General features: G+C 41.1%; 2 protein-coding genes across 3 annotated transcripts; one reads left to right on the forward strand and one right to left on the reverse strand.

The window, feature by feature from the left end:
- Window positions 1-896: 896 nt before the first annotated feature.
- coa1 (cytochrome C oxidase assembly factor 1) lies at window positions 897-3,993 on the reverse strand. Of its 2 annotated transcripts, none has more exons than XM_080503782.1 (5): window positions 3,970-3,993; window positions 3,344-3,450; window positions 2,561-2,712; window positions 2,382-2,458; window positions 897-1,473 (listed from the first exon to the last, which is right to left on the reverse strand). In XM_080503782.1, exons 2-5 carry the CDS (start codon window positions 3,435-3,437, stop codon window positions 1,341-1,343), a joined length of 456 nt encoding a protein of 151 aa, XP_080359908.1. In that variant the 5' UTR covers window positions 3,438-3,450; window positions 3,970-3,993; the 3' UTR covers window positions 897-1,340. The 2 variants fall into 2 exon arrangements, with proteins under 2 accessions (XP_080359908.1, XP_080359907.1); XM_080503781.1 differs by having other exon boundaries at window positions 3,344-3,475; window positions 3,970-3,986.
- Window positions 3,994-5,131: 1,138 nt separating this feature from the next.
- On the forward strand, window positions 5,132-9,834 carry blvra (biliverdin reductase A). Its single transcript, XM_080503936.1, has 7 exons — window positions 5,132-5,224; window positions 6,450-6,573; window positions 6,820-6,939; window positions 7,053-7,150; window positions 7,229-7,336; window positions 9,125-9,293; window positions 9,379-9,834. The coding sequence occupies exons 2-7, from the start codon at window positions 6,455-6,457 to the stop codon at window positions 9,632-9,634; spliced, it is 870 nt and encodes a 289-aa protein (XP_080360062.1). The 5' UTR covers window positions 5,132-5,224; window positions 6,450-6,454; the 3' UTR covers window positions 9,635-9,834.
- The last annotated feature ends 3,322 nt before the right edge of the window (window positions 9,835-13,156 follow it).

Raw genomic sequence — 13,156 nt, forward strand, 5'->3', positions numbered from 1 at the left:
GAGAGAGACGGCGAGGAGCTGATAAACTTTGTTGTTGCGTTACTTCCTGTTAACCTGAGAGTGGATGAGTCAGGAGAACGTTTTGTTCATCTGCACGTCGGTGCTGCTCAGGTTATTTCATCCTTCCTTGTTCCACTAATAAAAACAGAAACCTCGATTCGAACCAATATGGGAATGTATTCTAGACTGGACTATCGTATCTACTTATTATCAGAGTGTCACAATATGTGAAAAGGCTCTTCTCGTGTGGAACGAGCTCCCAGTTTCACATCAAGAAGCGAACAGTCATTACATTCAAAATGACTGTTTAGTGGTCAGACTCTTTGTTGGCGCCGTCTCAGGTTAGCCTTTTTCTATCGTTCTCCTGTTTTCACACTGTTCGTATTGGAGCTTCACTATTGGCTGGTGAGGATCTGAAACGGATACGATCTGTGTTTAATATGAATGAATTTACATAGGGAAATGTGATTCTTGTTTATTATAAGAATATTATATATTCTATAATATATTATAAGAAACATTATAGCCACATTTTAACACCTTTAAATGTTTATTTTTGACTACTTTACTTCAAATGTTCCAATGCAAAGAGAATATACTTTTCAAGAAGTTACATTGTTTTTATACTTTAGAAGAAATATATTCAGGTAAGGCATTATGCTTTAATGGAACCATTTCCACATGGATGTTTTTTATAAAGTTACCCCCACATTGTGGCTTTTATGTTAATAATAATTCATCAATGAGGGAGGTGAGTTTCACTGATGACATCTCAGTGTTGTCGTAAGTCCACTGCACTTACTAAAGCAATAAACAATAAAACAAATATGGAAAATCTGTTATTTTTATTGGAAAATTTTCAGTCATTGTTCATCAATATTTTTTGAAATCCCTGGTTAAATAATCTGTTTATTTTTAGTTCATCACTAACTTACACTTGGTTAAACTGTTTGGGGTATGAACTGCAGGGAAATCTTATTTGATGCATTAAATATACAGTATGTCACAATTACATGTCAATAATTGTGTTTGTCTCTCTGACCAGAAATTTAAGGATGTGCTGTGATGAAACCGTGGGAATGTCGATGATGACCTTCTCGTCGCAGTGAACTGTGATCGACGTGTTCGAGGAGTTTTTCCACTTCTTCAATGTGGTGCACCGCAAACAGTCCAGACATGTGATTTCATCAGAAAAACTGTGAAAGACAGAACGATAATACAGCCTGTTTATCTTCTTTCAGGGAAATGTCCTTCTTGTCTCCAGCCTCACTGATATGAGAGGGCTGCGGTCAAAGAAGTCATGGATCTTGTTGCTCTGCACAGACGCGCTTCTGCTTTCGTCAGTCCAAGCGGCCTGCGTCGTCTCCCTCTGTGAGCTCTTCTGACGGGGGTGGACTGACTCCTTGTGGCGGACCGAGCAGGTTGATGATCTGTCCTTCCCGGAGCTGGAGAACTGCTTGTTTCAGAGTCCAGCTGCAAGGACGGACATGGAACTTTAACGATCTTGCACAAAGCGCTGGTGGAGCGAGTGTTTTCCAATTCTTTTCAAGCGGAGCCATTGGTCTGCACGTTAACAATGGCAGGAGTTATGGGTGGGCCGCGGGGGGGGGCACCACCTTCACCACAGACCCAACATTCATTATTTACTGTAAACACTACTTAATATAAGAGTGCTTTGCAGATGATCATAATGACTGAATTGAATGATTAATTATTTTAAGTAAAAAAAAATTTTTTTTTTTAAAAATAATAACCAAGAAAGCAATGATAAATAAGATTAAGAGATAAAATAAATACTAATAATGAAGAAGTTTAACACCTGACAAATTCCATTTGTGGTAAACATGCCTTCAACCTCGCTCTCGGCGTCGCTTTGGGCTTTAAGTTCCGCTTTCTGGGTTTTCCTCTTTTAGAAGCTCTTTGATGTCGATGGAGGTGGGAGAGTTTCATGTCTTAATGACATGTATTCTTGTGGTTTTTGTGTACGAGATAATTGGTTGTGATTCATTCATCACATACACTGTATCTACTGTATGTGTTACCTCCTCTGTAGTGGAAGTGTGACCCTATGTGTGTGAGTGTGTGGGTGAAGTCTGGGCTTTGATTTTTGTGGGACTTGTTTTGTAAATAGATGTTCTCAAAACAAAAGAGGGGGGACGGAGACACTTGCAGCTTCTTCATTGTATGACTTGGTCCAGATGGTAAATTAGTAAATATAGGTTCTTGAGAAGTTTTATCATCGTCTCCTGCTGCTCATCTGAGCAGTTCATTAAAAAAGAAAAGTCAAGTGGGCCACTGTCACTATACCAGATCAATCCAACACAATAAATTAATGCAATAATCACCTGCAGCGAGCTGGCGATAGAATGAAACACACTCACCTGTTTGTGTTAGAGTCTCTAAATGATGAAGTGTAGAGATAACCTCCAGTTTTTGACCCAGTCACCGGAATCTTCAGCTGCGACACAACAAGGATATAAAGAAACGACCGTGACTTCTCGGTTTAGATGGAAAGAAGAAAAACATTTTTAACTGAGATTAATTAATTAATCAACTGTACCTGAGCAGACTGCGGATCTATACGGTTTCCTCGGTCGGTCAGATGAATGTTGTGGACTTTTAGAGGTGGTGCACCGAGGCTTTCCATGGCGAATGGACAGGACTCCAACTTCTGAACAGCCAGCTTGTGGTAGTCCGACTCAGAAAATCTATCTAAGTGGACATAAACAAAGAAACAAAAGTCTTGGTGTAATAACACATCATGTTTTGTGAGCTTTCATACAATTTGAGTCAGTAAACTTCACCTCTAAGCTTAGTGTTGTAGGCGCTATTTAAGAGTTTTTACACAGAGAGCGTGTAAAATTGTACCGACACTCTTTAAAATAAACTCCACCTTCATTAGGTGATATTCAAGTTAATCTTTATTTAAATGAGAGCAAATAGCAGGTATTGTGTGAAATGTGAATATGGCGAGTCATATACAAATTTGGAGAGGTTTACAAATTAAAAAGATGATGTATATGAACAGTGAGCATTTGAATGTATGCGAAAAGTTCAAGTATATATATATATAATACACTTTCAGATAAAAAGGTACATTTTTGTTTGTTGGCTCATTTCCTCGCTGTAATCTGATGGAGACATCTCATAGCGGTGTAAAAATAGTTGGGTTTTTTTTCTGCTTCTGCAGAATTTCATCTTGAAGCTTATCTGTCCACTACTTCCACAAACGTCTGTTTCCTGTGACACCGTGCAAGTACACACCATTACTTAACGTTCGCTATCAACAGGATGGGCTCAATGCAAATAAAGCCCATTGAACACACGCAGTGTTCGTACTCACTCTGCATCAGACAGTACATGGTGGTGATCCCTCCACCGGTCAGCAGGGTGGTGAAAATAGTGAGCTGCTGCAGGTGTCTGGTGGAAATCCTCATTTTGGGTCACTTCCTGCACAGAACGACTCTGAGTGAAGCTGTAAAATTAAATGAAATCCACCAGTTTTGGGGGGGGGGGGGGGTCTAAAGAAGAACAAACTGCTGCATGAATGACTAACGCTGGATCAGGTAGAAGCCTGTCAGAATATGTATGGGGGGGATAAACAGGAGGTGTGTGAGATTCTGATACGGTGAAGTTGAGTTGGTTTGCTTATGTTTCACGTCGAGAATCTCCACTAAGTGAGATGGGAAGAAGGAGGAAGCAGAGATGAATTTGACACTTAATTACATACATTAAGGAAGCCTCGGCTAATGTGACTGGGGGGGGGGGGGGGGGGGGCTTCAGCAGCACGTGGGGATGAAGGCGTGTCCTGGGTGATATAATATAAACCCACGCGAATCCCAGAGCGGGAATCTCTTGATGTGTACACCCACACAGCTTTCACACTGTCCTGTCTTTATATACACACACTGAGCAATAATCACTGTTTTTCTTTAAATACCTTGAGCTCGAACTGGCAGAAGCACTCACCTTGTATCGCTCCGGCAAAACAACACTGCGCCCATCGCTTCCGCATGCGTCACAGCGATGCTATCCAATGAGAGACCGGTACGCTCCATTCATATACCGGTCGCATTCATATTGGCGGTGTCGAAGTTGTCTAAACGTGAGTGCGTGTTTGTCTGGTGATGGGCTGGCCTGAGAATATTGCACCCTGCCTTTCAGCCATTGTTAACTGGCTATGTGTCGGTTTAATATGTCTTTCAATCTGAATTATGTACATCATTATAAAAACAAATACTGGCCCAATCCCAATTCAATTTTGTACCCCTACCCCTTGGTCCTCAGCCTCCGCCTCAGCCTCCCCCTCCAAAATGAGGGCAAAGGCAAAGGTGTCCCAAATCTAAGGGCAGAAACTTGCCTTTGCCCTCGTTATGGAGGCGGAGGGCTAAGGGGTAGGCGTACGGGTAAACATGAATTCCCCACCTCAGGATTGCAGCCTACAGTCGAATGAACACGTTATCTTTGGGTTCCAGTTTCAGGGGAGTATTTGGGTGTGTTTGACACTGAGGTCAGTAGATAAGAGACCTGCTCAAGTCATCCGCAAACATCTGATCAATGATTCATATATAATGGACACATCCTGGGAGCCTCTGTATGATTTATTTTAATATATTTTATATTTTAATTCTTTAATTTGATAATTTCTGCACCTTTTTACCTTGAGCTGTTGTAAGTTTGTGTTTCCCCCTGGGGAGGAATAAAGTTCTATTCTATTCTATTTACCTTTACTGATACCAGGTTCCCAATCTCAGAGTGTGATCAACGATTATTCCCAGGTTTTAAGTGCAAATTTATATAAATTTTAACCAATTATTTACAATTATTTACTGGGTATAAACTCAACAAAATGACACACAGATTACCTTAATAACACATTTTGGCTCCTTAATGACACATAAACAAAACGTGTCTTCAATAATCTACAGAAATCCATTTAATAATTGTTTTGATTCAGATACGTTTTAAGGTAGAATTTGTCATTTTTCTTCATGTTGATGCTATTTAACTTTATTAAGAAGGGAAGGGAAAGACACGCGTTGAGTTAAGCTCCGCCCTTATATCAGCGTGACACCCGGCCTGATAACAAGCGCTCCTCCTGCAGCACCAGGGAGACAAAACAGAAACTTCCCCACAGAGCGCGAGCCCGTGATGAGCCCGACCCGGCCTCTGTGATCGTATATTCAACTCTTCCTGGGCGACCTGCAGATCGAAACAATCCCAGGTAAGCATCAGGGCTTGTTTTCCTCCCGGTGTGCTCAGGATATTCATTACAACAGATCTGCCGTCACTGTGTCGGCTCAGTGTCCGCAAACAATTCAGCTTGTAGCGAAAGAGCAGGTTACATCACTTGTATGAAACCGAGCTGCTGTTATGTGTCCTGTCCCATTATGACACTGAGAGCTTAGGGTTTTTTGTTTTTTTTCCCCCCTCTAAGTGTTATGTGATCAAGTTATTGCGATGAAAATAATCAGAGGTAGAAATGTAAAAGAGTTCTCTGTTTCAAAATGCTGCCACTTACAAATAAATAAATTAACAAATTAATAAAATTAATAGTCTGAATTCTAGGATTAGAAGGAAGGATGTCTAATCAAGAGGAAACAGGAACAGGGCAAGGGGGGGGGGGAGTCTGAATTCTGTTGGAAGAAAGAAAGAAAGAAAAAAAGATAGAAAGAAAATCTAAATTCCTAAGGAAATAGGTTTGAATTCGGAGGGAAACGGTTCAAATTCAGATGTTGAATTATGAGAATATTTTCCAAATTCCAAGAACGTAGTCAGAATTCAGGCTGTAATTTCAGAATTTGCATTTTAAGTCTCCAAATTTGGACGATACCCGAGAGAGAATAGTTCAACTTTATAGAATAAAGTCTGAATCTTGAAAATAAAATCTGAATTCTGAGGATAAGATCCAAATCCTGAGGTTATTGTCTGAATTCCAAGAATGTCGTCTGAATCTTGAAATCATTAAACAAATCCGGAGATTATCGTCTGAATTCGAAGATTATTGTTCAAATTCAGAGAACACGGCCTGAATTCGTGGAATAATGTCTGAAGGACATTATTGACAAAGAAAACCTAGTGAACAGGATGCATTTGAAAACCTGAATTGGTTTTTTTTAATCCTGAAATGGAAGAACATTTGTGTGGGGAATGTTGCTGTTTATTTTCACTGCAAAATGCATAAATGCTGTTTTATTTTGAAAAAAAAAACCTGGATTTTGACTTTATTTGTAAAGTCAGACAATTCAAAAGTCTCAATTTGCCCATGTGGACAGATGCATGCGTCTCACCAGGTCCTGTAAAACTCTGATGAAAAATATGAATTAATGGATACAAATCCTTCATGATCAAGTGTTTGTTGAAACAAGAATCGTCATTTGTTTTTAAATTTCCACTGGAGTCGTCGTGAGCATCAAAATGATCGTGTTCCTGATTTCTGTGTTCCTCAGTCGATATGTTTGGTGCAGTGGTTGTCGGTATTGGCACAGCTGGATGGGTGAGGATCAGAGACATGTTGGCGCCGCTGCCCGGCACAACTGCAGAGAAACTCTCCGTGAAAGGATTCGTATCCAGGTAATACGCATGGAATCCAGGCAAACATTCTGCTTCAGACGAACCCTGGTTTAACAAAGAGTTTTGATAACAAGCTTTCAGAGCGGCACCACCTTTGTGAAGTATTGATCACAAATTATGTTTGGGAAACTTTATCAAACAATTTAGGTTGTGCCAAACGGCTGATTTGTCATTTGACGCAAGTGAAACCAGGCTCATCCAGCAGGCCGAGCCGCGACGACGCTCATCCTTGGTTTGTGCCAACAGGAGGAGTCTGGAGCCTCAGCAGGGGGTCAGTCGGGTCTCCATGGACGAGGCCGTGAGCAGAGACGACATTCAAGTGGCCTTCGTCTGCACCGAGAACGTGGCTCATGAGAGCAGCGTCAGGTACATCCCACTTGTGACGGGCTTTTCTTAAACCTTTTTTAAATTTTTTTTAACCTTAACCACATTAATTTGTAGTATGACGAACGTTTCACTTCCTCATTGTGTCTCATCAGGACGTTCCTGCAGGCGGGGAAACACGTGTGTGTGGAGTATCCCATGACCATGAACTACAAAGCCGCAGAGGAGCTGTGGGACCTGGCTCAGGATAAAGGTGACGGATGCAGTCCCTCTCGCATGTTTTAATGTCCAGGTTGAGTCAGGAGTGTCCCTGACCCTCCGTCTCTCTCAGGCCTGACTCTCCATGAAGAACACATCGAGCTCCTGACGGAAGATTACAAAGAGCTGAAGAAACAAGTGCAGGGCAAGAAGCTGCAAGAAGGCACACTTCATTTCACAGGTAAGAGATAACTGGGGGTTTAACACTCCCTTCTTTTTTTTTTTACCCATATTGATGTCTGTGTGTTTTAGAATTCACAGCTGTGCTTTCATATTAAGAACCTTGAGCTATTAAAGCCATATCTTTATAAAGGACTTGTTATGAAAGCAGACAGAAGAAGTTTTTTCTTACACTTGTCTGGCCGCAAAATTTCTAAAGCATACGTAGAAGAGAAGCGAGGAGTTAATTAAGGGGTATTTTAGTCTTCAGAAAGATATATATATATATATATATATTGGAATTGATTGTGAGTAAGCGCGTCTGAAAAAAAAAGAAGATGTGTGCAATGTGCAACTTGTTGCAATGGCAACTTTTCTGTAAGCAAGTGCATAACTGTCACTCTGTACAGCAAAGAAACCTGCAAGACTAAAATCGGGGTAAAAGAAATCCAGCACACCTGCGAAATATGGAGGACATGCTGACTATTATTTAAAGGTTTCCCTCTGTGAAGTTCACAGAAATACAATTAAAAAAAAAAAAAAAAAAAAAAAAAAAAGGTTGTTGCACATTTTCCATGTGAAAGATACTTTTAAGGAGTTGAAATTAGTAACTTTCACTAACGACTGACCGGTAAAATACAGAAGATAAAACAGACACAGAGCATGTTAGGTAGATTCAATTGTATTATTCAGAAAGGAAAGTTCACGGCGGCTGATTTCTGCTTGTTGTCGTATGTTTCACACCGCTGTTTTAATCCCGTCTGGTACAAGCTGCCGCCTCGGAGCCCAGATCCTGTTTCTCTGGGAAGAAAGGAGTTTTTCGTTTCCTTTTTAGGCCGAGCTTCCTCTTGTGACATCGCTGGGTTTTTTTTTTTTTTCCTCTCTTTTATTTGAAAGCAAAATGTCATGACTTTTAATATCATTGGCACTAAATGAATAAATGTGAACAAAATGGATATGAACCACCTCACCTTGGCCATGAGGGGTTCGTGATACCAAATAAAAAAAACAAAAAAAAAACATCAGTTTTTGGAGACGAATCAGTCCTGCAGCTCTGAGACGGAACCGTTGATCTGTCGACGTTCTGCACGTTCCCACGTAGAAACTAAAACAACAGAAACCTGTTGATTCAGTTGATATATAAACAAGCGGGAAGCTTTGAGACACACCTTACATAACAGAAACTGGGATCATTAGAAAAACCACATGAATGCTGCGTCAGCGTCAGGCCGATGGAAAAGTGACTCATGACAGAATTCAGTCAGGTTTTTTTTTTGGTTTTTTTTTTAAAATCCTGTTATTGTGTCGGGATGAATTCAGATGAAACAGCTTCTCACTAAAGTCCAGTTAAATGCTGGGTGACATTATCTTAGACCCGAATACAGAAATCTAAAGACCCTCAGAACTGTACACTGCAACAAACCCAGTTTGGATTTATTATTTGATTTAGGATTATTCATTTTTGAACACAGTGGCTAGATTTTCACCCATGTCTTTCTGATAAAGAACCTTTATGAAGCTGGGTCAATGGTTTTAATGGTTTTTAACGATTTTTATATGATTTTTATCTTTCTGTTTTATTAGCAGTTTTTTTTTAATGTAAAGTGATTTACATAAAGACACATTCTTTTTCATATTCTAATTCTTCTTCAAATTCTTTTTCATGTTCTTGTTCTTCTTCAAATCCTTTTGTTCTTCTTCAAATTCTTCATATTCTAATTCTTCTTCAAATTCTTCAAATTTTCAAATTCTTCTTCTTGTTCTTGTTCTAATTCTAATTCTTCTGATGAACCTTTCCTTGTTGTTCCAGGTGGAGCTCTGAAGCCTGGATTCGGCTTCCTGGCGTTCAGTGGCATTGCTCGCCTCACCTGGCTGGTGGACCTGTTCGGAGAGCTGTCGGTGGCTGGAGCCACCATGGAGGAGGACGCCGCCAACAACTACAGCAAGATGACCGCGAAGCTGCAAACGGCAGACAACAAGTGAGACGGGACAGCCCTCGTCCTTTAACGTTTGTCAAGTGTCTCCTCCTACAGTGAAGAATTCGTCTCCTCTGTGTGCCTCCAGACCTCTGACGTGGATCGAGGAGCGGCAGCCGGGCCTCCCCAGAGCCAAGAACATCAACTTTCAGTTCGACTCCTGCACCATGAGCCAGCTGCCTCCGGCGGGCCGCGGCGCCGTGGGCCTCTTCATGCAGGACTTGGTCCTGTTCTCCGACAAGCTGGCCGGCCGAGTGAGTCCGGAGCAGCTCCAGAGAGAGAGAGACCGAATCCTGCACTGCTTAAAACTGGCTGAGAAAATACAGCAGGTTTGCCAAGGATAGAATCAGGACTCGGCAATAATCTCATCTGACGGGATGTTTAACTCTTTATCACTGTTTCTTCTTTGTATTCAGATGTTAAAATAACCCTGATTGCCTCCTGACGCGTGCAGCTACGACGTGGCTGCAGTTGAATCGTACAGTTTATCACTGGCCTTAATGTTAACGCTCTTTTTTTATTTATTTTTTTTAAATAAGTTGTACATTTTACATTCTGAAATAAAGTTTTGCTGCATTTGTGGATTTTTATTTAAAAAGCTATACTTCTGGCTTGAATTATAGATGTATGGATGAAAGTGGTGGAGAAGTGTTGAGTTCAGTGAAGTCACACTTCTTTGAATGTCGAGTGCAGGTGAATCGTGTCACAACTTCAAAACTCTTCATTTATCTGAAAGAGTAACTCAATCATGACTACAGTTTTTGAATACAATAAATCAAATACCTGCGTGGATCTACAACAGTGACTTTTAAATGTGATAACAAATTGATCGCATCAATATGGGCTGGACACTTTCCTCAATGATCAGTCAAGGAAACCTGTTGGAGGAGAAAGTTCAGGCTTCATACAGCTGTGAACTCTGTCTGGACCAGGTTTTATAACAGCTGGGAGGCTGGAGTCAAATGACACATATTGAATCATGTAGGTCTCCATACTCAGTCTCACAGTATAAGAAGATTTCCATAAGAGATCAGAAGGGATTGGAACCAAGGAACAAAAAATTATGAATATTGGAGTGAGTGAGTTTATAAATAATACAAGTTGTCCACTAGAGGGCACTCGCAGTTACAACATCTGCCAAGCCAGGCGTTTACAATCTGGACCCATATTGGCCATATATATATATATATATATATATATATATGGCGTTTCAAACGGCAAGTCCTGTCTTGTGCTGCCCCCTGGCGGCAAAAGGAGCACAAAGCCGCCAAACATTCTGCATAAAGTGGTATGAGATGACATAAGAACACTTGAACCACTTTTTGGTATACACCTAGTAGAAAGGATAATACAATTTGGGACACTATATTGTCCCAGTTCTCAGTTTCAATAAGATCTTTTTTTTTTCTTTTCTTTTTTTTAAGTCCACCTCAGGGCAAACAGAGAGACACACGGACAATCACACACTCACATCCACAATAACAAGACAACGGTCCCCAGATAACAGGCAGTCTATAGGAGGAAACAACACACACGGAACACAGAAAGACTCGCGAGCTTGATTCCAACCACATTCTTGCCGTGAGGCACCATCTTAATTTCATCTCAGTTCTATTGAATGCTCTCATTCCCAGAGGATTCTGGGAGTACCGGCTGACCCCCTTTGTTCAGGCCCGTGGGCCCCAAAAATGACCTCAGGCCTCCATATAGTAGCTTTGGTTTGCACTTTATGTAACCAGTAGAGCTCTGCGGGGTCAGGCATTTATTACAAATTCTTAATCTGGTTCTGTGACGGGCTCCGGAAGGTTAAGCTGCTGACTGGACATCCCACCTGGTGAGAAGGAGCTGCAGCTTCAGCGTTGTTTTTAGCAATGCAGCAAGGCTCAGGGAAGTACTGTATACCTGAGATTAACTTCTACATCGACCCCCTTTGAGTCGTTTTAAATTGGGCTGGCGTTGGTGGAACTAGTGTGAATGTTAACGAGAGTGTGTTCCTCAGCAGAGAAATGATGAGCCGTGAAATAGGAGAGGGTGTGCGCATCGGGAGATGGTTGAGGTTTGACACTGGCTCTCCTTCACATGCCGGCCGTCAGCCTGAAACCGATGCCGCCCGACCTTGGAGGCTGGAATTCGGTGCCTCCCTGAAGTGTAGAGCGTGGACTAAACTCACCCTAATCCTCTCCCGACAGCACAGATTGATCTGCAGAGCTTTGGTCCAATTCAGCTTCAGTCGCGTCGGCCCAATTACAACGTGCCGTGGATGTCTTCAGGCATTCAGTGCTAGAAGAATACAGAGTGAAAACCAAATCATTTGTTCATCAGCAGGCATAGAGGTGAATAAATCTCCAGAAATAGTGGAAGATTTCTGCTTGTACTTCATATTGGTGGAAAGTAAGAGAGAAGACAGCAGGATGAAGAAGGACCAGTGTTGTGGAAGAGACTGAGGAAATACTTCAATGGAAGCCGACGCACTGAAACTGAATAGAAATTAAATGTGTCAAAACGAAGATGTTAAGACCAGAGTCCTCTTTTCTTTTGAGATTTTACAACTACATGGCATTTATACTTAAAAGAATATTTTGTACAGTGTATTCAGACATATATTCTCATTTGCAGATTAGAACATTCGCCAAATGAGACATATTTCTCCTTTCATTTCTTTACAGGTAAATGGATTTTCCATTGCGTCAATAAATCCTGCGGATATGTGATGTCACTCTGGGGGACTTGAGGTTTTGTTAAAACTCAGAAAGAAGTTTCAACTTGTCTCAACTCAGCAAACCAAAATCTTTGACAAGTGAGAAATGTCGAAGGGTTCCTCGTGGTTCTTTAGAGAAATGATCCCCAATAAAGCTGAAATTGGGTCGAAGCTGAAGGTGAAACTGGACTATCTGATCATTGCGCCCGTCTTTGGCGAAGAGCTTGTTACAGCGTGTTTTTGGTGAAAACCTTGATTGTGGATCAGCACGGCATCGGGTCGTCTCCTGGGACAAGGCTCTGCAACTTTTAGAAACAAAAGAGACACTTTTCAATGAATAGAACACGTCAAATCTTTTAAAATAAGGATAAAACAGTTTTGTTCCTTCGTGTTTTTAACGTTTCCAAATGAAAATAAAGCTGAATCTTTACTACTAATCTTTGCTATTTATCATCAGGGATGTTTAGTTCAGGGTCACATACAATCTCGTTTCATCTTGAGTGGTAACTTACTGCCATAATAACATTTACATTTAAACTTTAAAGTTTTTCTTTGTTTTGGCACAGAGAATGAAAATGTCTACATGGAAAAAATAATCTGGAAATAGCTACAATCCCAACATAAAGCCAATTTTAATGAAACCTGGAGCAAAATACAATGAGATTTCCAAAGACTTATTCTACAACTGTTGCATTATGGGTGTTTTACAAGTCGTTTGGTGGATTGACGGACCACATTAGAGACACGTGTGCCAAAAACTGGCCCGCGTGTTTGACTCTCCTACAATACACACACAACAGAGCTGTTGCTCATGATGGCGATATTAACATTTTAATCACTTTCTCCCAGTTTTATCTTTTATGGCTTTAAGAAATTTCAAATTGTCAGCAGTTGTCCAGCATTTTCCAGCATTTTATCCGCCTCTGAGTTTGGGTCTGTGGGAGGTTTCATCCTGTTTAAAAAAAAAGAATAATATGTTGCCACTGTGAGCTCATGAGGTTTGAGTGCAGGAGGCTCCTTCTCTGTGAAATCCTCAGGGTGCCGTGGTCGTCTCCGGGCAAGCCTGCAGCTGTCAGCCAGCGGGACTATTTTTGGTGAAGGGAGAACCCAGCCAACTTTCACACTTTTGAGCTTGATGGAGTGAAGCAGAGCAGTCCGTGCTTGGAGT

This window comes from Blennius ocellaris, assembly GCF_963422515.1.
Source record: "Blennius ocellaris genome assembly, chromosome: 10".
In the NCBI taxonomy this organism is placed as follows: Eukaryota; Metazoa; Chordata; class Actinopteri; order Blenniiformes; family Blenniidae; genus Blennius; species Blennius ocellaris.